Source organism: Melanotaenia boesemani, chromosome 12, assembly GCF_017639745.1.
Source record: "Melanotaenia boesemani isolate fMelBoe1 chromosome 12, fMelBoe1.pri, whole genome shotgun sequence".
Classification (NCBI taxonomy): domain Eukaryota; kingdom Metazoa; phylum Chordata; class Actinopteri; order Atheriniformes; family Melanotaeniidae; genus Melanotaenia; species Melanotaenia boesemani.
This window is the reverse complement of record NC_055693.1, coordinates 4,053,537-4,081,512: the sequence shown is the minus strand read 5'-3', so window position 1 is coordinate 4,081,512 and position 27,976 is coordinate 4,053,537. Positions and strand designations below refer to the sequence as shown.

Below are 27,976 nucleotides of genomic sequence, written 5' to 3'. Positions count from 1 at the left end.
AGCTGAACACACACAACTGGTTGATGCTGGAGAAAAACATTTAATCATGAATTTTTCTATGCAAAACTATTTTCCTCAATTATAAAATACATGCAGATTAATATTGTTGGGTAAACAGCTTGTTACTCTTGTTGTTGGTTAATCACAGGAAGTTGTAGCTGTACCTGGATGTGCTACCAGGCATGGGGCACTGGGCTCCATCCTGGTAGCACATCCATGCCCCAGTGCCCTGGATGACATCAGCAAAGGTTCCCTCTGGATCAACATAAGGGAGGAAGTATGAGAGGAAGGTGGTCGTCACTTCTTCTGTTTGTGTTCAGATCAGTAAACATCATTGCTGTTACCCCCCAAGAGAACAAGCAGAGAGATGGAAGAGGAGGTAGAGCAGATGTGTCAAGCAAGGGAGAACTTAGCTAATGAGATGGATTGACTGATGCTAAGTTGAAGAATGCTAAATCATGTTGACATACAGTTTGAGCAAACCTCCACACTGATTTACTTTTTGTCTTCCACACAACACCCCTCCCAATTTCACAAAAAGCTCCCTTCACATTCAGTGGATAACTCCCCTGGCCTCAAGACTTCATTTTAAACCTTCTCTCAAATGAGCTCAAAGCAATACAGACCCACATACTCACAACACACAAACATGCACGTCTACAACCCACACATCAACCATGAAACATTTAAGATGGGGTCTCGAGGGCCCTCAGAGTTAATGGATCAATGAGAACGACTGAGCACAAAGTAATAAATAGTCCATTTTAGAGTGCTCACTCATCTACATGCCCCCAGCCATTAACTAAATATGCAGCCGCAAGAATTTACACTACTTACACACACTCTCACACACATGTGCATTCACACACGTCTATCGTGAGCAGATCACTGATCAACAGCCGGAGAGCAATTGTGTTTGTGCTTGCCTGATTGTTACTTGAGGGCAGGCTCATGTGGCATCAATTAAAGAAACCTCATAAGGTTTTGTGATGACTCTTGTCATTGTTAGCACACCCAATCAATTCTTGTTACTGATCTGCCTTTCCTCCAGCAGTCTGCCTCTTTCTCACAATGAGGCTGCTTTCATGGGCGCCATTTTAAATGTATGACAGAAATTAGACCAGGGCTTTTTTGGGAGCGAGGGGAATATTTATCTAATAAGTCTGAAAATGTTGTATTATTGGAGATGTTGTCCAGGAAATGCTTCTGTAACCTGTAGATCATGTTGAAGTGGAATTTTCGGGTGAAAGTTGGGATGATTTGAACAGAAATAAGTAGTGTTGCTAGAAGAAAATTCAGACGAACTGTGTGAAATTTGGGGAAATATATTGAAATTTACTTTTACATCTATATCTAGGAAGTACTCTGCAGTGTGTTATAGGGCTGGGAAATACTTGCTGTTTGCAACACGTCCACATACGTATCGTGTATGGGATAAACTTTGTGCCACTGGGGAGCGAATCTGAATTCTTTATATTTGAATTTGAATCATTCAGTTTGAATCTGAATATGCCTGTTTGAATAATTGCTTAAAAAAACTGAATCCAAATGACCATATCTGATATTGAATCTTTGTTTTTTGAATGTGTATATTGGTAAAGTTGAAACTTTTGTATTTGAAAAAATTAATTCCGTAATTCATCTGAAATACAAATTCAGATCTGAAATTCAAGAACAACTGCACAAAACTGACGTTACTCCATCTGCGATCGACTAGTTTTGCCTCACGTCAGGTCCCGGATGTGTGGCACAAAAGTTTGAATTTCAGATCTGAATTTCCTAGCATCCATTTGGCATGTAGGCCGCTCGCGTTGATGCGAGGTAACGTGTCGAATGCATGAGTTGTAATATTGACATGAACATGAATGAGGCTCTCATGTGACCAGGAGCATGAACACAACAGGTCGAAGGTAAACACAATGGCGGATAGTTTTGCAAACCGTCTCTCAGACCTTGTTTGCAACTACTGGCATCTGTAGGATTTTTCCTCCCCGTTGCACAGTGACAAACACTCGTGCCTTAACAGTCGGCAACAAATTAAAAGCGTTTTGGGGGTTGATGACCTGGAAGTAAAATGTAACCGGTATATTGACCTTTTTGCTATTTCAAAGTCCAAATGCTGTGTACTGCCCCTTGTGGAGATCTCCAGTATTGAGCGTTTTGCTGCGCTGTGATTCTGTCGTTTGCAGCAAGTATAAAGACAAACATAGCATAACGCTGACGTGTACGTTTGCATTCACAGCAAGTACATCCCAGCCCCCTGATAAGGAACATTTTTTAGATAATTCATATCTATGGTTTATAATTGCAACATTTCAATGCTCCATCATTTTAATAACATGCATCCTCTTTGTTCTTTCTTCTTCTTTCTTTAATAAACACATTTTATTTAATAAAGCAAACGTTGCGTTTGGGGTCAAAGACTTTACAAACCCAACAAGATAGTGAAGACAGCATCCAAGGCCTGTACTGACACTGGAGCTTACATTTTAATGTTAGTCATTATTTTAATGGCATTTCTTTTCTTTTAATATTTTTTTATATATATTTATTTATTTATTCATTAATAAGTTAGATTTTCATTTAGTTTCTTCACTTATTTTTTAAATTTTTGGCAAAATCCTGCTGACAAAAACAAAGCTGTACCAATCATAAACCCATTTTGGCAGAAGTAATAATCAATTCTTTTAGAAAATAATCAACAGAGTGAATTATTTTAGCTCAACAAAACCCTTCACATTTTTGCAAATATTTCATTATATCTTTTCATGGGACTATAGAAAATAAACTTCGACATACAGAATATCAAAGTTTAGGTTTAATAGTTTGGTGTCCTGCATATCAACCTTTCATTTCTATAGTGTTGTCCCACGAAAAGATATAATGAAATATATCTGCAAAAATGCAAGGGGTGTACTCACTTCTGTGAGATACTGTATGTAACATTTTGTATGATATAATGCTGTAAATATTTAGAGTGATAGGCCATTTCTCTGCAGTTGGCATTCTTTTCTTACTGTTTCCTTTGGGAAGACAGCACAGATCTTTAATCCTAAATCAAATATGTACACATTAGTGTTTTCAAGTAAAATATCTCTTAACGTATCTCCCATGACCAACAAACTGAGACAAAAACAATCAGATTTTCTTAACAGTCTTTGTTCTACAGCAGAGAACTAATTGATACATATTTATGTTTAAAAGCACTTTTTCCTCTTAAAGAACGTAAATATGAAAGAATTGTGTCGCACAAGTGCTTGTAAATAAAATTAACAGTTTAAATCAAGGTTGTTTTGTGGTATGTTCCAAAACCTGGAGCAAAGGTCAGATGACTGGAGCCAAAAATATTATATTGTGACTACTGGGCACCTCTGCCTTTGCATCATCATCATCATCATCATCATCATCATCATCATCATTCATTTGTTTAAATAGATGGACTACCTCTGGAGCATGCAATGGTCAACATGTAAGCACTCATGCTAAGAAACTGATGGGTTTTATTAAAAGAACTTGTTAAGAAGTGTAATTTATGTGACAAATAGCATGTGATATCCAAGAAGTGATCACTGCTCTTCTTCTCCTTTCAGACAGCAACTTTGTTCTGGGAAACGCCCAAGTGCAGTCGCTCTACCCCATCGTCTACTGCTCCGATGGCTTCTGTGAACTCACCGGCTACGCCCGTGCAGAGCTCATGCAGAAAAGCTGTGCTTGTCACTTCCTGTACGGTCCGGAAACAAGTGACCGGTCCACAGCTCAAATCCAAGGAGCCCTGGATGACAGGAGGGAATTCAAGACAGAGCTGGTCTTCTACAAGAAGGAAGGTGAGACTTGCCTCATGTTTACTTCAAGTTCCAAAGAAATTGCTAGTAGAGTCATTTGCCCTTTCACATTTCCAGACTTCCTGTGAACGCTTCATAAAGTCTAGTCTGCTTTGCTTGGTCGATTTAGCTGGCCTGATCAGACTCTGCCAATTATTGGAAATCAATTCTGCTGAAATTCAAAATGTAAAATGAAATTTTACAACAATAAACACTTGAACTTGCAATAAAATTTAGACTTTTTACTAAAAGTGAGGTGGACTTATGAAAATGTAAAAGGCTACAGAATCTAAATGGGCATGAATACCAGTAACGACAAGTCTCTTCACTAAGTACTGAATAATATATTATGATGTTGGCTATGTTGAACATTAATTGATTAATATTATTGGAAAAGGTGCAGAAAGAACTATAAAAGCAGTACATACACAGCAGCATCTTGAACATTGAATACCATCTGAATGTGGAGCTGAAATGGAGACTCATCAGACCAGCAACATTTCTCCATCTTCTATTGTCCAGTGTTGGTGAGTGTGTGTGAATTGTAGCCTCAGTTTCCTGTTCTTAGCTGACAGGAGGCACCCGGTGTGTCTTCTGCTGCTGTAGCCCATCTGCTTCAAGGCTGGACGTGTTGTGTGTTCAGAGATGCTGTTCTGCAGACTTTGGTTGGAACCAGTGTTTATTAGACTTCCTGTTGTCTTTCTATCATCTCCAACCAGTCTGCCCATTCTCCTCTGACTCCTGACATCAATCAGACATTCTGGTCCAGACAACTGCTGCTCGCTGGATATTTTCTCTTCTTCAGACCGTTCTCTGGAAACCATGGAGATGGTTGCGTGTGAAAATCCCAGTAAATACTCAGACCAACAACCATGCCATGTTCAAAGTCACTTGAATCTCCTTTCTTCCTCATTCTGATTCTCAATTTGAACTTCAGCAAGTCATCTTCACCATGTCTACATGACGAAATGCATTAAGTTGCTGCCATGTGATTGGCTGATTAGTTATTTGCATTAACAAACAATTAAAAAAGACCTAATAAAGTGGTTGGTGAGTGTAACAACCTAATCAGTTGCAGCCGCTGTCTTAAGCTCTTGTTACATTGCATATTTTGCTCATCACTGTTTTTAGATGAGAACAGTTGTATGCTGGCAAAATATTTACATGCATATATTTATGCTCTCAGTGTATTTTATAATGCATATGTTTTATGAGATCAGAAGCACATAAGTTTTGCTGCTTTCAAGTGAGCTCAGCAGAGACTTTACTGCCTTTGGGACTTGCTGAAGCTCAGTTATCTCTTTTATTGTACTGGATCCACAATATTCTCCTGCTGTAAGCAAAATACTGTGATCCCTGTAGGAATTCTGAATAATTTCCATCCATCTTCCCAGCCCACTAGCAAAATTAACTACCCTGTCATTGCTGTCGCAACCAAATAAACTCGTATGAGTACATCTTTTTGCTTTTTGCAACGGCTATAAACGATTGAGCATTCAATGACAAATCAGAATTTCTAGCTTTAGACTGATTAAAAATTTAAATAACTGAGGTGGAGGTGTTGATTCTCATCCCAGCCGCTTCACACTCGGCTGCAAATCACTCCAGTGAGAGCTGAAGATCACGGTCCGATGAAGCCAACAGAACCACATCATCTGCAAAGAGCCCAATCCCAATCCTGAGGCCACCAAACCGGATCCCTCAACACCTCGGCTGCACCTAGAAATTCTGTCCATAAAAGTTATGAACAGAATTGGTGACAAAGAACAGCCTTGGCGGAGTCCAACCCGCACTGGAAACGACTCTGATTTACTGCCGGCGATGCATACCAAGCTCTGACACCCATCGTACAGAGACCGGACAGTTCGTACAAGCTCAGATTTCCTTGTTAAATATTAAGCAGTGTATTAGCAGTGGACTATTACCTAATTTATTTCTTATTGTGAAGGACCGAGGCCAAGGATGATGAGAGCACAGGAGGTTTTTTAAAGAAAAAGTCTTTTGACATTTAATTTTACAAAAAAACAACGAAAGTACAAATTCCTAAGTAAAAGTTCTGGGCCCATAAAAGAGGTCAACTAAACAGAAACAACTGAAAACTAACTGACCTAACAAACTGACACACAAGGGAAACTATATACTCTGGCTGATCAGACCATTTTGACACAAGAGGGAAATACATAACAACCATCTTCAGCTAACTTAATAAACTTAACAAATTCACAATAGAACTTAAACAATTTAGACTCATAACTCATTAGGGAAACAGAAATCTAAATAATCATACTTCTACATAAAGAATAAACAAAGTAATACAAAACAATAGAAAATCTAAACCCCTCTCCCACTATCTTTTTGTGAGATGACTCCAATCAGACTGCAGCCTCGTCAATGGAGATCCACCTCAGCTGGGACTCTTAGCAGGCTTGGGCCTCCCACACAGCAACTTCCCCGGGAACTAGTAACTCAAAGAAAAAGCATTTTAACTGAAAATAAACCAAACTAACAAGGTGACAAGAATGAGTCAGCTAAAAGTGTGCACCCAATTACTTAACCCTGCCAAACTTGCTAAGAAAAATGTGAAATATAAAGGAAATGGTAAATATTACAAATAAAATGTGTTTTGAATTAACTGAAATAAAGAAAAAAGGTTACCAGACCGGGCTCAATGTGCGTGGCTGCCTAGGCGGCCATCACACTAATGTTTAATGAAATATAGAACTAATTATACGATTTGTTGCTAACAGCAAAGCACAAGACACATGAGTAAAAGAGCTCCAAGTTCCCATTTCTGAGGTGAAGTGAATGCAGCATCACCTGAAGTAGAAATTAGATGAAGATAATGAGAAACAGCGTCATATTGATGGGTTAGTGATGCAAATGTTTAACCTAGAAACAAATTTTAGATCCATTTTAGTTGTTATACCAGGAGGCAACCTCCTCGATCTGAATGTGTTGTGCTTAAATAGAAAGTTTGTTCAAAGAAGAGATGAAAAATTAAATACATAATAAGAAAACATGGTGAGCAAGAGCAAAAGTGGGAAAATCTAAAAATCTGGAGGCAAAAAGAAGCTTGTGAAAGAACTAGAGAGAATGTTCTCATTCATGCATGCTTCAGTAATTATTAATGGCTCAGTGCTGTGATTGATGATGAAGTGAGGAAGCAAGGAGGCAAAATCCTGGTCAGGTGAAAATTTAAGGTTGTAAGCAACTCCACAAATGAAGGAGAGGTGTGGACACATCTGCTCCTTTGAGATATAGACCCATAAAAATAACAGCACAGGGTTATAAAAGCTATTTTCCCACAAGCACACATAAATTACAAATTAAAAGCGATGCAGCTCTACTGTGGATCAGAGAAGAGAATAAACACATTTATATCCTGTTGCTTTGGATCACCAGAGTTCCCGTAGCAAAGCCTCTGGCACTGTTTCAAACTGGATTATATGTTTTTCACTAAGTACATATCAAGAAAATATTAAAATTGAAACAATTTGCAATAATGCTCCTTGCAGATAACATTTTAATCCAAAACAAATAAACACAGAAATAATAAAAAGAAAAACAATTTCTTGAAGATGTTAAATGGACACTCAAGGTGTTGAACATGGGTTGTGGCAAATAAAGGCCAAAAGGTGTATATTCAGATTTAATGCTTAAATTCTACTGTTTACATTTGCAAATACTGAACATTTTAAAAATCAGAGAAGAGCAACTGTGCAAGGTGTAGCTGAAAAAAACATGTTTTAAGTTATAGCTCTCATATATTTTGCGTCTTGCAGATCCTATAAGTATTAACAACAACAACAATAATAATAATAGTAATAAAAATAATAATAATAATAATAAAAATGGCTGGGCACGTTAACATGTTTTTTTTTTTTCTTTTTTTTTTTTTTTCTTTCTTTTTCAAAGTTCTTGCCCACTGGCTCTGAACTAGGTCTGCAACTAATGACTATTCTGATAGTCGATTAGTCATCGACTATTAAAGCCATTAATCAGCTAGTTGGATTATGTATCTTATTAAATGGCAACTTATTTCACTTTCAGCTTTTAAATTTTGCATGGGGTTGTTATGTAAGTCCGACGTGCCTCCTCTTTAAACGTTTGAGCATTGCAGACGTACTTCCGTGGTACGAATGGTCTGCTTTACAAATCTCACATGTATTTATTATAAAAAAGTTTAATGTGGCAGACTTTATTGCACATGTGCAACACTCAGCAGAGAAAGTTCACTCTGAAGTTTTTTGTTGTTGTTGTTTTTTTTTTTTTTGTTTGTTTTTTTTTTCGCCAACAATAGTCGACAGTTAAATTCGTTGTTGACTTTTTTTATTTTTGACTATTGTTGACAACGTCGACTAATCATTGCAGTCCTACTCTGAACACAGAGAAACCACATGTAAAGGCTGCAGTCCAGGGGCCTTATTTATCAAGCTGGCATAGGTACAAAAACCAGTGTACACAAAATATAATCAACTTTTAGGATTTATAAAAAAAAAACAAACTTGACGGGAAAATGTTTCTACCTTCACGGCAACTTTGACCCAGTTGATGCATAAAATCTAGAGAAACGGGAAACGGCAACACCATCGGTACAGAATAAAATCAAGGAAATGCTGTGAAATGTGACATTTCTGCATAATCCACTATTAATTTTCACACCACATGTTAGATATTAAAGCTGTTTGCAGAAATGAACAAAGACTCACATTTGATATTAATTCTCCTAAGGGTGCACGCTCGGGGAAAACATAATAGGAATTTCAGGAAAAAGGGAGACGATAATAATACGAACCTCAACCACTAAAATATGTTCTGTAACTGTAAAACAAAACTAACATGTTTTAAAACCCATCCAGCTAAATAAGGTGGACAGGTTGCTGCCAGCATGTAGCAGTTAGTGTGAAAAGTAGCTTTGGTCCTTCATTCCAGCAGAGCGGGACGCAGACTGGAAGCTGGAGGTCTAGAAGTGATGCAACGCTAATGAAACACACAAGAGGTGGATTTCCTTTTGTTTATTTATTTTTACACAATGCTTTTTTAAATTGTTGTCTCAATTTCTGTCCAGACGGTCTTTATTTCCTGCAACTCCTTGTCCACCTGGTTAATAGCAGTGATTTTGTCCCTATGCACAGCCCACCCAGCTGGAGCACCGCCCACCCAGCTGGAGCACCGCCCACCCAGCTGGAGCACCGCCCACCCAGCTGGAACACCCAGTGACTAGAAATAAATATTATTTAACACTAAATAAACTACTGCCAATCTCAGATGTATCTGTCTACATTTATTTTATAAATTATAAATTAAAATTAGCAGACGCTTTTCTCCAAAGTGATTCACCCCTGTGGGATTCGTACTTCGGTCTCCTGCATTGCAGTCGGACGCTCTACCGACTGAGATATGCAGCCGCATGTTGTGATCCCTCTGGCGTGTCTTGTGTTCTGACTCTGTGATAACAGCATTTGCCACCTGCTGCCACTATTCTGCCTTTCTGACACAAGTAATGCCCACGCCGTGCCCACCAATTAAACATTTTTATGTTTCTCAACGTGGTCCATCAGGATCTGTGTCTCACACCCCGAAAAATTCCACTTTTCCCCTCGTTTTCCCTCTCATGGAAATGATGTGATAAATATGTATTAAAGACGTTCACCTGGCCATTTAAAGCCACCATGTGGTGTTCCCTCACATGTTTACATATTATTTTGGACTTTGTGTACCTGGTCTTTTAATTATTGTTGTCTTAACTGTGTTTGTTAGTAATAGAAATGGTTTTGCTGAGCTGTTAGCTGAGATTCTGGACTTTCTGTGGATACCACACATGTTTATAGTTACATTTACAGACCTGACGGATGCTACACCTGTAAAACCGGATGTTAACCCTTTAACTCCCTGTAGCAGAGGGTGCAGGCACAAGAAGTGAAGCTAAACAGTCAAGCTAAGAATGCAAAGTTAGAGAATTTATAGCCAGAAATCTGGATAATGAAGCAGTGAAGGTGCATGGATGGAAGTTATTGTGCATATTGTGAATATTTCTCTCTCCTCACCATCTAGAAGCTGTGAGATGTTACAAGACCTTTTGACAAAAAACAGCTTGTAATCTTTGATAAAGATTTACTATAGGAAATTTGTTAGTTTTGGAAAACCAAATCTTTATTTCAGTTTTTAGGTTTTAAAAACTTTTTCTAAAAGAGAATAGACTTTCTTCTGTGGGATGTAGATATTTATAAAAAATGATTAATATATTAATTTATATATATATATATATATGTATCCAAAGGTCAGTAAATGCAGCATGTAATGTACTTCTGTATGTTGTTCTGCAACATCTGTACCATGTTCTAGATCAGAGGTTCCAGATCTGGGATCAGGGACCTCTCAGGAGGGCTTCACAGAGAGCACAGTGGGTCCCTGAGTCCTTGAACATTCAGAGCCATTGTCAATAATGTCCAGACATTGTCCATATTTTAAGAAAAAACAAAGTAAAACTATAAGAAAAGAATCAAAATGTTGCAATGGTACGAAGGCCACAACCTGAGTGAAAAGGACCTTAAGATAGCCATGTAGAAATAAATGTTGCAAACCTTTATAAACTAAAACAAAAATCTTCTTCTTTTTTTTTAGTGTCTTGAAACATAAATCTTAGAAATGAACTAAATGTGCTGTCTTTTTCAAATAACTGTAAATCCAAAGATACTGCAAGTGATATTCCTCATCTTCTGCATCACGTTGTCTCTAAAGTGAGTATCTTACCTACACGCTTGAAGGAGAAAGTTGAGGTGGGCGGGGATTTTTTGGGTGAAAATCTGAAAAATGGCTTTGATGCCACTAGATCCTTCACACTTTCCTACACATAAAACCTTGAATTTGTTTTTCTCCCGTCATGCCTCCCAAAATGGGCTTAAATGATTTTCGTTTTTGCATCAGCCACTTTACAAAAACGTCAAACATCAAAGTTACGTGAAAAGAACAAGCAGTTCTTCCCATTAATAAAAGCAAACCGTATATAGAAAATATATCATCACTCAGCAATTACCAGCTGTGGTACTTTTGAAGAGTAATATTATTTGTCCTCACATGTCTCTAATTGTCATGTATGCAGAAGCAGAACACCAGCCAGGACATGATGTTTGAGCTGCTATGTTTTACCATCATGTTCCAGTCAAACAGGGAAAAATCAAGTCACAATATGGCTTATGTTTTTATTAACTCAGTCCTCCTGCTTATTTGAATGCATTATTGACATGCTTGATCCCTAGTTGGGTGTCAGTTTCTGGCACCCTGCACATTTTTTCCTGCAGCTCCAAATAGGCCCACCATGTCATGAGTCAGAGCTTACATGTGAGTAACAGAAAACCAAAGCAGCTTGTGTTAGACTTATTACATACATTTATTTATCAGTGAGCAGGCGATTGCTTACCCTCGTTAAACCCCTTATTTGAATGAGAAGACTGCTGATCCAGTCTTTTAGATAACAGAGGCTCATCAGTGTCTAAACAATTAGAAACATGATGAAAATGTTCCTTCATTAACCCCACCATAGATACTGTGCTCTTCAAAATATTAATAATAATTATATATATATAAATGTATAATCTATATATATATATGTAAAAAGTCAAAGAGACAGGCAGCCAATAAAGAGAGTGCAGAACTGGAGTAATGTGCTTCCATCGTCTGGTCCCCGTTAATAGGCGGGCAGCTGAGTTTTGGATCAGCTGTTGACAGGAGAAAGACTGGTCAATCCCAGAATAAAGGGAGTTGCAGTAGTCCAGTCTAGACAAGATTTAGGTGTGAATAACCCTTTCTAGGGCATCACGAGGAAGATAAGGCTTGATTTTGCTAATAAGCCTGAAGTGATAAAAACTAGACTGGACTGCTGTACTGACCTGCCTTTAAGGTTAAAATCAAAGACAACCCAAGATTTTTAATAAATCACTGTTTTCCCAACAGTGATGACCTCTGTTTTATTTTCATTAATAAAGAGGAAATTCATCTTCATCCATGTTTTCACATCCCACAAGCAATTCTATAGATTTTCAATGTGCCGATCTCCATCAGATTTTAAAGGCAGATAAATCTGGATGTTGTCTGCATAACAACAAAATGACATGCTGTCTTTTTTTAAAAAAATGGACGCCAGAGGAAGTAAATAAAGTGAAAATAAAATAGGGCCTAAGATGGAGCCTTGAGGTACCCCATAATTAAGTGAGGCTTCGGAGGAAGAGAACTGCCCAAGATGTACAGAAAAACTTCTACTTCTCAAATATGACTCAAACCATTTGAGTACTGTGCCGTTAACTCCAGCAGACTGTTGAAAATGTCAAAATAAAATTATGATCCACTGTATCTAAAGCAGCAGTGAGATTGAGGAGAATTAAAACATCAGAGGCTCCAGAATCAACAGTTAAAAGCAAATCATTGCAAACCCTGAGAAGGGCTGTTTTAGTGCTGTGACACAACCTAAAACCAGATTGAAACTTCTCATGGAGGTCATGTAGTTCCAGATGTAGAAACATCTAGATCTAGAAACATCTGCAGCTGAAACGGCCGCATTGCATACACATCACATTTACACACATATACATCAATACCATCACATCTGTTCATTACTTGTTGAAAGTTAAATAATTTTAAATAAGGAGGATTTGTTGACCGTATATCAATTTAAATTCAACACATAGAGGTGATTAAAGACTCAAACAGGTCTTTATGGGCAGATGTTGGTGTCACATCATTCTCACATGAATATAGGGGAGATTACATCTGCAGAAAGTGCTGGGAAATACTAGTTGGACCTGATGTTATAGAACATTTTACAAAAATATGCATTGACTGTGAATGTTTGCATTCTAATCTCTCCAGGTACACAGTTCTGGTGTCTTCTGGACATCGTCCCGATTAAAAATGAGAAAGGTGAGGTGGTTCTGTTTCTGGTGTCCCACAAAGACATCAGTGACAAGAAGAAGGAGCAGGATCCTGAGCAGGGGCCTGAAACTGGTGAGTTGATGTAAATAACACCTCCTCTTATGATGCAAGCTTTATGATTTCCAGTTCATTTAAAATTTCATTTGATCTGAGAGTTCATTCAGTTTTTAAAGAGATAAAACCTGCATGTTAACAGGGTTCCCAGTTTACTGCTTCACACTCTGATCCAGCACAGTGAATCCTGTTACATGTAAATGAACATAAAGTAACCAAAGAAGTACCTCATCATGTGCCTTTTGTACCAACTTCAGACCAATAATGTAATTTGATAAGATCAAATGAAGTGAGACAAATATTTTTAGCATCAACAATTTATCAACAAGTCCATTTCAGTGGGTTTATGTCAGTTGCAGTGAGCAGGAAAACATTTGGGGCAGTGGACTAAATTGCTGCTGATGTTTATTTGTGCTGTGCTACTCAGGTTTAGAGGTCTTTAACACTTCCTACATTCTCTGTTAGAACCGAGAACTTTGAATAGCAGTCATTCAAGTGTTTGTGTTTTATCCTGTTTTTCATATTACACTCCAATCCCATGCACTCTTGCACTTTATACAATATTTACTGTGATTGTTTTGCACTTTACCTTTTTTATTGTTTGTACCTTGTTCGTATGTTTATTGTTGTGACCTGCCAACAGACAATCAGACACGAATTAGCTACCAGGCTAACTCTTTTACACATTTACATTGGTGCATTTGTACTTAATTAATGTGCAGTTGAGGCCATCTGCCTTGATCAGTTGGGGTTTGAGCTCAAGAGATACTTGTTGAGACAGAAAAAATAAGCGTTGCATCATAAGTCAGCCCTAAGCATCCTCACCAGCAGCATAACTAAAGGGCCAGCTAAAGGTCACCAAAACAGTCCTAGCTACAAGATTTATCAGAAAGGAAAGTTTGAAGCCTAATCTTACAGGTAGACAGGGTTTCTGCTTCCAGAGATTAAACTGGGAGTTGGTTTCACAGAGAGGGTCAAGATAGCTGAAGATCCTTGTTTGGTGCAGTGCATCATAGGGGGCATGCCCTAAGTGTGTACTATGAGAATTTAAAAAAAAAAAATGTAATAGTATTAATAAAAAGACTAATTTGAATATGTCTAGTAAAAAAATTATTTATGATGCATTCTCTGTTTGCATTGGCAAACATCTGGAGACTCGGGCTCTTAAAATCACTGACCAAGTTCGTGTTGATAGACTCAGACCTGACTTTCAGCAGCCACATCAAAGCTTCACTAAGAAGCTTTTTACCAGCTAAGAAACATCAACAGAATTAAAAGTTAACAGCATTTAGCTGTTATGCTACAAACAAGTGGAACAAACTGCCAGTGGAGATTAAACTTTCACCAAATGTAGACATTTTTAAATTCAGGTTAAAAACATTTTTTTCTCATGTCTATGCATGAAATCTGCTTGTTAACTTTTTTAACTTATCTTGCTTTTAATCATTTTAATGTAATTTATTATTTTATTGTGATTGTGTGTTGATGCCTTTTACTATTCTAAATATCTGTAATGTCTTTGTTTTATGTAAAGCACTTTGAATTGTCCTGTACATGAAATGTGCTGTACTATAAACTGCCTTGCCTTGTTTGTTTGCATGAAAACTAGGAGCGTGACAATTCTGGGCCATTAATAGAAATGTTAATTTGACTGGCAGCTCAAACTAACTCGATGTAGTGGATGGACTGGTGCAGTTGGCAAAAAGAGACAACTTCACAAATGTGTACGGTGTATTCAAAGCACACAGAGCCCATTACAGTACAGTTAAAAACCAGCTTCATTAGAATACTCAGAAATGCAAATCAGTTCAATAAACCCCTCGAAATGATTTTGGATATCTGCGATAAGACTCAGCTGTATAATTTTAATTACCCATCACCACTGGAGAGATCAGCAGCAGGCACAGCATCCTGCCTGATGAGTTCTGAAGTCATTGTGTTTTCAAGCAAACAACAATTAAACCTCAATTAATCATTTTAACCACCCATCTTCCCCACTGTAAATCTCACCGTCATTAAATAAACGCGGCTGCCAATTTCAGCATTTCATTAATATCAAAGGTTTCCTGACATTAAATGCAGACGCTGTGGAGTAAACAGTCAGATTATTACACACAGCCAGCTGCTTATTGTGAAAGATGCAACGTTTTAAATTCCTGTGCAGGATTTGTCAGTTTGAAGAAGAAAGCAACCGGCAGAGTGTTTTGTACAAAACATCATCTTGACATTATATGAAAAATGACTGTGTCAAATTTTGTGAAACTTGTTTTTCTGATTTAAAGAGTTTCTTTTCTATGCGAGAAAAGACCAAGAGACAACAACATGCAAGGCAAAAGCAAGCCATTTGCATATCTAAGAGGTGTGTGCAGTCTCTAATGACAAACCTCTTCAATATTTTCCAATCTTGCAGAAGTTACACTCCAATAAATCCCACTTTGAAACCAGAAAAATTCTGTTTCTGGCACAGTTTAAGTTGGACCGTGAAGAGAGAGCAGGAGAGGAGCAGAGTAATCAAGACTCAAGATGAAGTGTTTAAATTTTAGTTGTTGTGAGATTGCCTTTCTGAGCTGCTGGAAGTGATGCTTCCTACAGTGTGGGGGGCAAAAGCACCTGTTTGAAATCACTTAATTTCCTCTCACCCACTCTGCAGCTCTCTCATTTGGCTGAAAATCTCACTGTCCTGAAGCAGAAATCATTGCAGCCTGTTTTTATACAGTTTTGGGGTTTTTCACTTTCAACACGAGCCGCTAGCTTGTAATGTGGCAGATTTACAGAGCAGAGGACATACAGGATATCAGAGGATGGAAGAGGATTTGAATATTTGCTGACTGTGCATCAACTCATCATTAAGGTTTCTGCTTAATTAAGCACTTTTGGACATGAAATGGAAATTTAATATGGAAATATTTGCCCATGACCAAACAACAAGGTACAAAAAAGACTTTGACATTTGTGTTATAAAGACTTTGGCACAGACAGTCACATTTATCTGTCTCTCAGTGGGAGTCTGCAGGCACAACATGATGTGACTTTTTAAATCATTTAGCAAGACAGAACAGGCCTAAATGCTGGAAACACATTTAGACTGTGACTGAACTGAGCTTAAATTACAAACCTCTGTAGTCACAAACATCTGTAAAATTACCTTTTAAAACAGACACATCATGTTCAGACACATACATACAGTATTAATCAACTTTATGAATAATTTAAACCTCATTGCATGCTCACTTTCCCCACTAGCTCACAAAGACTCCCCCCGAGAACATACAGTATGCTCTGTACCACAGCATCACCATGAGCACAGCATAATGAGAATATGCCCTGCAGCATGCAAATATTGTCTCCTCCTTTGCATTTTTCCAATCTGCCAGCAGCAAAATCATGCTGCGCAAGGTGCTGCAAGGACCCAGACACTTCAGCATCCCGTGTCTCCATTATGCATAGTGACATTATCACAGTGTCCATCATCGTCTTCTGGAAAGCATCAGTCTGAAAATGTACTTATTCACTTATTTCGCTGAGAGTTGGATCAGGTAATGTCACTCATGTCTGTACAGTGATGCTGTCAAACAGCCCAGTGATTCCCAAACTTTTTCTGGAAGGCCCCTTTCTCATCAACAACTTTAATGTCAGGCCATTAACATGTTCAGCCCAACACTTGTAATGAAAAATACAAAGAAATGAGCCACAAGAGAAATACCAGAGAAATAGTCTTTAGCTTTATGGGCTGCTGCTTCATCAATCATAGTTAAAACAATATTAATGTTGGTGGGAGGTGACAAGTCTTTGGAGAGGTGTTGTAACCCGTTGGGCTTCATACTGCCAGACGCTCATATTTTGAGGCACAGGACACACTGTGGCCTCTCATTACCTTTCACTGTGCTGGTCAAGCCCAGGGCAAGATATGTCTGGTCATATTTCTTGTTGTCTTTAGTTGCTGATATGACTGTTATTGTTTTTTGGCTCATGTTTGCTCATTGATAGTTTCACAAACTCGTCCATGTTTTGCAAGAAATGCAAAAAAACTATATGTTTGTCATGACGCTGAAGGTAGGAACGTCCGACTTAGCCTAACATAAATCAAGAAAAAGCCCATAAATAAAAAGCTGTCTGGGTTTTCTCCAAACATAACTAAATCCATCCGTCAGCACCTGTACAGGTCACCAGTTAACACATTCTATTTGTGTTGTTTAATTAGTCATTTTGTAATAATTAGCCAATTTATTGATTTTATCAGTGATCTGTTAAAGTTTGGCAAACAGAATCAATCAAAGATAGGTAATAAAAAGGGAGATGAGAGACAGAAATTAGTTTCATATTTACACAAAGGATATTTTCTTTTTATTGTACATTACACTTAACAGGAAATTTTCTGGTTTTGGCTCTTTTAAGTTAAAAAGAGTATTAATAAAAGGCTAACGGTCAGTATTATGGGTCCTCTGAATAATCAGTCAGCTATCTGACCTTCCTACAAATATGTGTAAACACCTTTTTACTCTTTCTCATATTGGAAGTAAGTGTATGTGCGCACAAATCCAGTACACCCTCATGCCTCTGTGATAGATACAGCTGTTCAAAATGTAATATGTGATTATGAATTATGAACTACATTATATGGACATATTCACATTACCGTGGTTATAAATTAGAAGACGACTGTTTGGGACGTGATTAGAGCAACAAGCTGGTTTTTACTTTATGATGATTTTCTTTCAGCTCACATCACTCTGATAAAACAGGGACTAATGTCACATTTTTAGCTAAATGAAAGTGAAGTAAGTGGAAAACACATTAGCAATTAGAACCATGCCCCATTAGCGTTCAAGTGTGATTTTGGTTTTGGTGGTTACCGTGGTGACAGCAGAGAGTTAAAAGATGGATGGAAGTTTCCAATCTGAATGCAGCTTTAATCCTTTTTTGTTTTTTGTTTTTTTATGTTTGTTTGTTTTTTTTAACTTGTCCTGTCCAGCATGGCAGCAGCAGAATGATGGTCTGGCTGCTGTGTTGTGCCAAGAAAACTAAAGACAAGTAGTTCTGAGTGTATAAACCCACAAACAACTCAGTGACTGTCAGCATGCAGAGGATGAGGAATGAGGAGTGATCAGAGATGAGTGTGATTGTGCAAATGCGACCACACTTCTACGGAGGCTAGAGGCAGACTAGGGTCAGTCCAGAGATATGGGCTATCAGCAGCAATCCCGGAGCACAAACCCAAGCCACCCCACCACGAAGACCACCCTGAACCCACCCAGAAGGTGGCAGAAGAAGGTCCCAGCCAGAGCCCCTCACAGTCACGGGGCAGAGGCAGTGGGTCATGATCAGCAGCCCCCAACTTCGCCAGGCACCAGCCGTCCAGCGCTCCAACAGCCTAAAGAACACCCCCCACCACCCAAAGCAGAGCGCCCGCACCATGCCCAGGAGTGGGCCGCACCCCCCGGCATGGGCCAGAACCCACCCCAATATTCCAGCTGCACACCCCAGGAACCAGGACACCATCAACCACTCTCCTCTTCCTCCTCTTCCTCCCCTTAACCACCACCACCCTCATAACCCCTCAGCCTCCCCAGCTGTAATCCATTAAAACTGGAAGCAAAGGCCCAATCCCAGTTGATCCTCTTGGCCTGACATCTTGGCCCTTTGCCTCCTCTCTGCAGGTATAAATTGTACCTTTTCTTTTGAGGATCAGGGAGCATCAATCATCTATTCATCCAAATGCCCCTCTGATCTTGAAGGGCTACATAACTTCTCCTTGATTCCCCACAAAAAATGAAGCATTTTATCCCTGCAAAATGGAGGAGTTGGGCCAAGAAGGGAAACTAGGTGTGGGCTAAGCTTTACATTTATATCCTTTAGATATTTAATTCTATTTGATTGCTATTTGCTGGTGAACAGCCCACCAGATGCCTGTTCAGTCTGAAACAGACACAAAGTTGCTGTTTAGAGATTCATAAGGTCGTTTTTTATGTTTCTCAGGGTCCATATGCTCTGATATGTTTTATTAATAAGCAAAGGACAGCAGCCTTTAGCTAATTGACCACGGACCAGATGACTGAGACGGTCCAACGAGGCTAGCTGGGGCCATAGATATGCAATCAACATTTTATTATTAATGACCCTCTGGTCTGTGATGCTTCAAACATGGATGGTCTGCAGTATAGAGAAAAATAAGACAATAAATCTACCATTCTTCTTTGACCAAATACCCATAACACTGTCCCCATATACAGTAAATAGTTTTATTTTTTTTTAAACTTCTTCCAAATATTCACATTGAACATGAAAATTCTGACACAACATGCAAATAATTTTTGTAAAGTTGTTATTTTTGTTTTCAATTCCTTTTGTTTTCCTGCAGTGTTTTCTTTGAGCCTCCCCGGAGGAAACAAAAGTACAAAGCTTCACATTTAGCTTCAGATAAATCTCTGGATGCATTTTCACCTTAAGTGAGCTGTGCATCAACAAATGCAGTGAGAATAAAGAGGAGAAGTCAGTTCAGGAAGGAATTGCTAATCTGAATGTTTTCAGTAGGTTTACTGACTGTTATGTAAAACTGCTTATTTTATTTTACTTATTTATTTATTTTAATGTGACGTCCCTCCACTTGAATTAAGGATCAAGTTTGCTGTAATGCAACTGTTTATGAAGAGAAATAAGCTGTTTGAATTAATCTAAAAAAGATAACCACACCATCCTAGGTTACTATCATGTCTGCACCCAGCAAATGAGAAATGATGAGACGTATTTTATTGATCCCAAACTGGGAAGCTGCAGCGTTGCAGCAGCATTATCGAATAAGAGAGAAAACAAGAATAAAATTAAATGAACTATATGATGCAAAAATACTGTAGGCAACACAAATATTCAGATGAAAGCAGAAAAGAAATAAATAATAATACTATACAAAAATATAAAATTTACAAATATAAATAAGTAAAAACTAAGTTTAAACTATGTAAAAATAAGCTGGATAAAGAAAAAGAAGTGTTAACAAGCAGAGAGAGCTGTAGTAAAGTATTGGGCTGGACAGGAAACAAATTCCAGTTTATGGATGACAGCTTTTATTTTCCCACACATCCTCCATAATAAGTGCTTCTATCCTTTTAAGAAACTTCTAATCACACCCTTTTTCCCAGTACAAAATACTCTTGGACTGCATTCTTATATTTGTTTAAAATAATGTTTTCTATATGCAAAAGGGAAAATCATCATGTAAACATTTTTTATGAACTTCATTAGCATTCCTCAGCCAGACCTCCTAAAACTAAATTTAGAATGAACACATACAGTGTGATCCTGTAAGAAATGAGCAGCTGAAAACATTAATAATGAACACAGTTATTGTTAGACTGGACTGGATTGCAGTAAATTGGATTGGACATCTTTGAAAAGTGTCTTGAGGTGACTTTGCCATGAATTAGTGATAAACAAATAAACTTTATTTAATTTGTTTTCAATGTCTTGAGGTCAGTAAATCATTAGAAGGAATATGAATCTGTTTGGAACCTTCCAGTGTATAAATAGCTTTTTGACTATACTTGAACATTTTTCATAACCATAACTATACTAATTTCCCAGCAGAAATACTAGTGTTGCATCTGAACACAATGAATGCACATCTGCCAGAAAAAGTGCCTTGTTTTCCTCGGCACCTTGTTGAAGCCACATCTGTTTATATCTAAAAAACTGGTTCAAAAAACTGGTTCAACTGTATGTGCTGAGAGCCACTGACATTTTCTTTTGTATGTTGTCTAAATTGCTTGAAATCTATCCTTGATATTACAACAAAATCAAATTTACTTGATGGAAATGAAATGATTTGTTTACATGGGTGGGTATTTTCCAAGAATTATATCATGTTATGCCCAGTGGGACCACTTAAATGGGATATGAAAAGTGGAAATAAACAAGAAGATATTGTCTGTCAAGTTTATTGGTTCATCTATACAGCGTACATCTACTTTTGTCTTTTTGTTGTTCGGAAACCTGGAGTTCAAAGGAGAGAAAGATAGCATGACTGAGTTGCTTGCCATTGGTACTGATCCTGTTCTATAGCTGCAGATGTGGATCTAAATCCAGAACATATCAAGTCAATATGGGGGCACGCAGGTAGAAAGCAGATCAATGTCAAATCAAATATTTACACAAAGCAGCAGGCTGACCCCAGAACAGGTTATTTCACTTGGACAACATCCTGACCAGTTTAGTTTTTCCCTCCATCTATAAATATCGCTGTCAAACGTCACCTCTGACCCAACACAGGTCTGTGTTTGAGTCAACATGAAGAGGATCAGACAAAGCCTGCTTTCAGTTGTTCCCCTGTGATGTGGATGTGATGGAAGCTCTGCTTGCTTTCTTCTCCTCCACAGATGGGGAGACGGGTTTGGAGGTGCATCAGGTAACTCGCCCTCCAGGCTTCAACGCCAACCGGCGCCGCAGCAGAGCTGTGCTTTATCAACTCTCTGGGCACCTGCAGAAACAGGACAAGAGCAAGCTGAAGATCAACAACGTGAGTTTCTCCTCATTCGTGTCCTCAGTTTTTGTCAGTATAACTGAGTTTTATCTCCTGGTTGTACCACTTTCAGCAGCATCCAGTGGCACCAGTAGTTTGTTTCCAAGTGGAGCAAGATGGTTATTAGGCTAAATGAATCTGTATCTTACAATACATACAAACTATCCAAACATAGGTCATCAACCCCTTTCTTTTCAGTCCAACCCAGTGTCCCATATGTAACTCAAGACTTTAATATTTTTTTTAATAAATTAAATTTAATATAAAATAATTTCTGACTGCTGTTCCACAGCCTGTACACCCTGGACAGGTTGCCAGTCAATAACAGCAAACGTCTTCAGCCAACTTTAAATTCTTTTCTTACACAAATACACAAATTAGATGCAGTGATTTATTGAAACATCTGCAAACATAAATGTAATTTGTAAGTTTGTACATTTCTAAGGAGCTGGAGATTTAATATTTGGTCTGAGCGGCTTCATTCTTCCTCTTAGGTTTACTGGTTGTTTCTTTTAGGAACAGCTCTCCAGGCTTCTTGAAGACTTTCCAAAAGTCTTCTTTGGATGTTTCTGCCTTTTGCTCCATTCTCTGCTCAGATGATCCCACACTGCTGCCATAATGTTGAGGTCTGGGTTCTGGAGAGGATTCATCCTCCAGCAGCCACTGTCCAAAGAAGAACTTTGACAGACCTTCAGAAACTCTGGTCTGGCTGTTTGGAAGCAAAATGTAAAGAATGGATGGCTGGATCTTGACTTTTTAGAGATATCTTTTTTCTTCGGGATATTTCTATAGGTCTTCACTCGTTGAAAACATTTCTACAGAATAGAAATAGTTTTATCTCGATTTTAGTGGAAATGCGTTTGCTTCCCCACCTGAAACACTATCTTGAACCGAACGGCAAACGATTTTGAAAGTAAACTATTGTGTCTTTTGAAGTCTTGTTATGATTCTTTACATTTTTTCAGACTCCTGAACACTGCAGCTCGTAATGCACAAACACACCGGAAGATGAACTGCTCAGCTTTCTTTTACGTGTGTGTTGAGTTGTAGGTCAGCACACACCCCGACAGATGGTGTGATGGATGTGAGGGGTGTGTTCACTCCTGGTTGACTCTGGGATAGAGAAACTCGACGTTTAGCTGATGTCAGTAAAAAACTTGCAGATCCATGCAGTTTAAATCCCACAACTCTGATTTCTGCTTAGAGGGTGATTACTGTCCGCTGCAAAGTTTTAATGATCATTTCGCTTTTTACTTGTTTAAAAAACAATAGGAACAGAAACTTTTTTAAAATATATGAATTCATCAGTAGCTAACTAGACATAAAAATTTATATTTTCTTTCAAATGCATGCATTTACAACATAATTATTTTGTTAGAAATTTTGGTAAATGTATGTATACAGAAGAAGTGTGCAGAGACAAGGCAGGTTTTAAACTAAACTCCTCTTACTGAGACCTCTAAGCCCTACATAGCTGTCTTGGTTTGCAAATTTTAGCAGTCACTGTGAAAGTGATTTATACTGTATTGTTTTTTTTATTGTGTTTTATACTAGTTGATAAAGTTTTATCTGCTCCTGTACTTGTTTGTCTATTTGTGTTAAGAACTGCCGACAGGAATTAGCGTAATGCTAAATCTGGTGCAGCCATCTTTTTATTTTTGTGAATAATTAATGTAACTGCACAAATAAAATGAATTACAAAATGATAAAAAGCTGTAGACCTGAATGAAGTACTAATTAGAGGTTTTGTCTAGTTTTAAAATGACAATAGCAAAGTTTAATAAGAAAAAATGCTATTATTTAATTACACGTCACATCCTGTCAGAGCAGAAATATAAGAAGGTTTTGGGGATTAACAAACATTTGAGCACCAAAATTATTGTCTATTATCTATTTGAAGCTAATGTTGGCAGTTTTTCCCTCAAAAGCCTCTCATGCTTCCACAAACATATTTCCCATTTTTTTCTGCTTTTCTGCTTTTCACAAGTCTCTAGAAAAAAACAGATGATTTTTTTAGAGTGTTAATTTTAGCAGAAGTCTGATGGTTTTCTGTTTTATTCACACTGTCTTTTATCTTGATGTATAAAACTTGAATTTTCACTTCTGAGGCTTTTGATAGTGGCTCTGAATTATAGAGGCTTGTGGAGTTTTTAGTTGTGTGTCTGTGTGAGAGAGTTGGTGAGTGATGTGGTGTCTCTGTTTCATCCCATCAAGAACATGTTTGGGCAGAAGCCTCCGATCCCGGAGTACAAAGTGGCAGCCATTCAGAAATCTCGCTTCATCCTGCTCCACTATGGGACCTTCAAGGCTGGCTGGGATTGGCTGATTCTGCTGGCGACCTTCTACGTGGCTGTCACTGTGCCATATAACGTCTGCTTCACGGTTGTAGGGCGGGACGAAGGCAGCAGCAGCACACCACGAAGTCCTCCCAGCGTCAGCGACATCCTCGTAGAGATCCTGTTTATTTTAGGTGAGAGAATAAACTCTTCACCCTTTCAGCCCAGTGCCCATCGTTTAGGCTTCTACTTGAAAATTACATACCCATAATGAAATGACTACATCTCTGCAACCACAAGGTCTATTTCAGTACTGAAAGAGAACACTAGTGAGATTTGTTAGGATGTGTAAATATCAGTATTTGTGTTACACAACACAGAGATGGCACACAGCAGAAATAGAAAAACAATTGAAGCTCGCCTAAAAACATCAGCCACTTTGAGGATTAATATGAATATCTCTTGGGAATGGTGCAGCTGTTGCTCTAAAGCTAAATCAAATCATTGAACAATAAGTGTAAGTTATCTCTGCAACTAAGGCCAACTGTGATTAAGGGAAGCAGAACAAAATTAGAGGTTTCAGGACAGACAGTTCAGACAATAGTCCTAAAATACCCATTTTAACATTTTGGACATACAATTAGAGGAATGCAGGTTTTATTTTAGTTTGTCACCATATATAAATATATAATTATCATTCACACAATAAATATTCAAGCAAAAAAAATAAATGAATAAAACAGAAATAAGGTCAGATTATTTCAGTCTGCCACAACAAAGTGATGTGATGTTGAAAAGATTTAAAGAACACATTTGGAATTACAATCTAATCAGATAAAGTTAGGAAGGCATCTACGTTGTTCATTCATTGCAGACAGCATGAACCAAAGATATTTTGTTTTTCCCATTAACTAAGTTTAATTTGATAATATAACATGTTCTTTTAATAAGGAAACCCGCACCCTGGACCATCACAGAACCCCGATCCCACCTCATACCATCACAGAACCCCGATCCCACCCCGTACCATCACAGAACCCTGATCCCACCCCGTACCATCACAGAACCCCAATCAAACCCCGTACCATCACAGAACCCCAATCAAACCCCGTACCATTACAGAACCCTGATCCCACCCGGTACCATCACAGAACCCCGATCCCACCCCGTACCATCACAGAACCCCGATCAAACCCCGTACCATCACAGAACCCCGATGCCACCCCGGACCATCACAGAACCCCAATCCCACCCCGGACCATCACAGAACCCCGATCCCACCTCATACCATCACAGAACCCTGATCCCACCCCATACCATCACAGAACCCTGATCAAACCCCGTACCATCACAGAACCCTGATCCCACCCCGTACCATCACAGAACCCCGATCCCACCCCATACCATCAAAGAACCCTGATCCCACCCCGTACCATCACAGAACCCTGATCAAACCCCGTACCATCACAGAACCCTGATCCCACCCCATACCATCACAGAACCCTGATCCCACCCCGTATCATCACAGAACCCTGATCCCACCCCGTACCATCACAGAACCCCTATCCCACCCCGGACCATCACAGAACCCCGATCCCACCCCGGACCATCACAGAACCCCGATCCCACCCCATACCATCAAAGAACCCTGATCCCACCCCGTACCATCACAGAACCCTGATCAAACCCCGTACCATCACAGAACCCCGATCCCACCCCGTACCATCACAGAACCCTGATCAAACCCCGTACCATCACAGAACCCTGATCCCACCCCGTACCATCACAGAACCCTGATCCCACCCTGTACCATCACAGAACCCTGATCCCACCCCGTACCATCACAGAACCCTGATCCCACCCCGTACCATCACAGAACCCTGATCCCACCCCGTACCATCACAGAACCCTGATCCCACCCCGTACCATCACAGAACCCTTGTCAGAACCAGTTCCTGTTCCTGACAACAGTCTGGACGCTCCTTTATGCTCTTCGCTCAATTTCTCACAAGCAAAGATCTGGAATACTAATTGGTATGACAATAGTCCAGGTTTCCACTGTGTGATGGTCTATCCTAGATGCCTCCGAGCCCAAAGAAGTTGAAGCTGCCTCTAGGACTCTGGACCAGGTTAACATGCAGTTTCTTCTCTGCTCAGTAAAGTGTGAAGTTTAACTCTGTAGCTGAGAGCAAAGATCAGCTGTTGATGGATGATGGTCCTTTATGCAGGTCTGTCTGAGGGATCAGAGATCAGTGTCCAGCTTAGACTTGCTCTCTTGTTCTTTACAGACAGAAATTCCTCCAGATTGTTTGCATGGTTTAATGATATTCTGACTGTAGAAGGAAAAATATAGAAACACTGATAAACTGGAGATCCTTGGTCCATCTTTGCTGCTTAAAGACTCGGCCTTTCATGGATGCAGCTTTTGGACCAAATCATCATGACAATCATTTGCTGACATCACCTGTTTGAAATAACATGTATTTTATTTTTCTTTCAACCTCGTCACCAGCCCCAAATTATCTTATTACTGTGTTTCAGGCCTGACAGACACAAATGAATGAAACAAAGTAGTCAAGGCAAAATATATAATATGAAAAGATCGGAAAAATCTAAGACTCACTTCTTTTTTCCATTTACCATATTGTCCCAATTCCCAATTTGTGGTTTTATGTAATAAGCAGAAAAAGAGCAGAAATCTAAATATACTTACATTTTAGTCACTCCATATATCTTAGATTTTGTTTATCTGTGTAAAAACAGTAAATAAAAACTAAACCTTTAAAGCATCAGGTGTGTTAAAACTTTATTGATCCTTCTGTTCAGTTGATGTTGTATGATGTATGATGTAACACATTGTTGTATTAACCTCCTGTTGATGAGACGTTAAACATCCTCCCTCTGAGAGGCATGTAAGTCAGGATAAAAGTTCTGTTGAAGTTTTTAATGATGCATGTTGCAGTAAAAGGATATGAGCCATTCACAATAGATCATTATGTCTAATTGCAAACTCATTTCCTATGAAACAAAAGCCCTCTTTGCTGTCAGCCTTGTCCTCGCAACTGCAGGAAGAAAGTTTGCCTGAGCGCTCTTCAAGAGACAATTTGCGTTAATGAAAAGAAAGCGATTACAAACTCTCCATCAATATAGTTAAAAAATTAAATTATACAAGCCACCACAAGTTAAAAATGTTGATTTCCTATTTGCTCAGACTAATAGGCTGAACCTGTTTATTGATATGTTCCCTCAGCAAACAGCAGTGGGTGCAACCAACAGGAATCACATCATTCATTCTAATGATCAGCATGTCCAGAAATGTCATGTAATACAGTCGTGTAGGTAGTAGACTGATCTGCTACCTCTGGTTTCTCTTCATGCTGAGGTAATAAAGTACTTACCCCAAAATTTTCTTATCTCAAAAAAGACATCATGGTAAAACAGGCATGGGAGGACCATTTTAAAAGTTATAGAAAATTCCAGGACTCTATGTTTATGAGGTAAACTGGTGGGAGAGTAAAAGCAAGCATCAAATGTTGGATTGACTCCAGGAAGAATAGCTGTACTCCAACAACAAATGTTCTCTTAAGACAATTTTTACGCCAGTTTTCACAACACATAAACAATGATTAAAAATAACACAAAAAGACACACACACATATATACATGTACATAGGACCTAGTTTCTGCTATTATTCCTGCAGTAAAAGAGACCTATATATAACCTGACTCATGGGGGTTGTTTACTGCTATCATAATCATAACATCCAATATTTGCAGCAGTCATGAGACCTTTAATTGTACCTGACTGCAACCTGCAGTTGCAATTAACTAGCAAGAATGGCCATTAGACACAGAAAGTTAGTTTATAAAAAGATGCCTTTTCGAAAGGACTTTAAACTTACATTTACTGCTTACATTAATGATGTCACTTGGCAAAGTGTTCTAGTTAAAAATTACAGTACTTTTTCCAGTTTGTTTTCACTTTGGATAGTCTTAATCTTCCCTCCCTGGCATGTCTAGCTTCATAACTGTGTTCAGCTCTTCGTGAAGCACATTTGGGAATTTGCTTGTGATAATGTTTCTGGTCAAATTCAGCAATGAGGCTGTAAATCTATCTTTTCCTTTTAGTCAGAACAACACATTATGCGTCCAGTTCACACTAGTTCTGAGTGGGCACCGGAGTTCACATTGAGCTGCTCTGTTTTGGACCGTTTGTAAGGCCTTTAAATGTGTTGCAACAGCACAGAACCAAATCTCAGAACAGTAATCTAACTGTGACATCTAACTGGAACATCTTCTAACCACTGAGAGACCTTTACCCATCCTGCACTACTGTGTTGATGTGATTAGACAAAGATAGTTTGTTGTCCACTTCAACACCAAGT

The 27,976-nt window shown here is 38.6% G+C and overlaps 1 protein-coding gene across 2 annotated transcripts in view; it reads left to right on the top strand.

The window, feature by feature from the left end:
* kcnh3 (potassium voltage-gated channel, subfamily H (eag-related), member 3) overlaps positions 1-27,976 on the top strand; it is a 188,380-nt gene that overhangs the window by 117,675 nt on the left and 42,729 nt on the right. For both annotated transcript variants that reach the window (XM_042002721.1, XM_042002720.1), the window contains exons 2-5: positions 3,591-3,824; positions 12,687-12,821; positions 21,173-21,312; positions 23,530-23,785. In XM_042002721.1, coding sequence (XP_041858655.1) covers positions 3,591-3,824; positions 12,687-12,821; positions 21,173-21,312; positions 23,530-23,785 — 765 coding nt within the window. The remainder of the gene's footprint in view (positions 1-3,590; positions 3,825-12,686; positions 12,822-21,172; positions 21,313-23,529; positions 23,786-27,976) is intronic.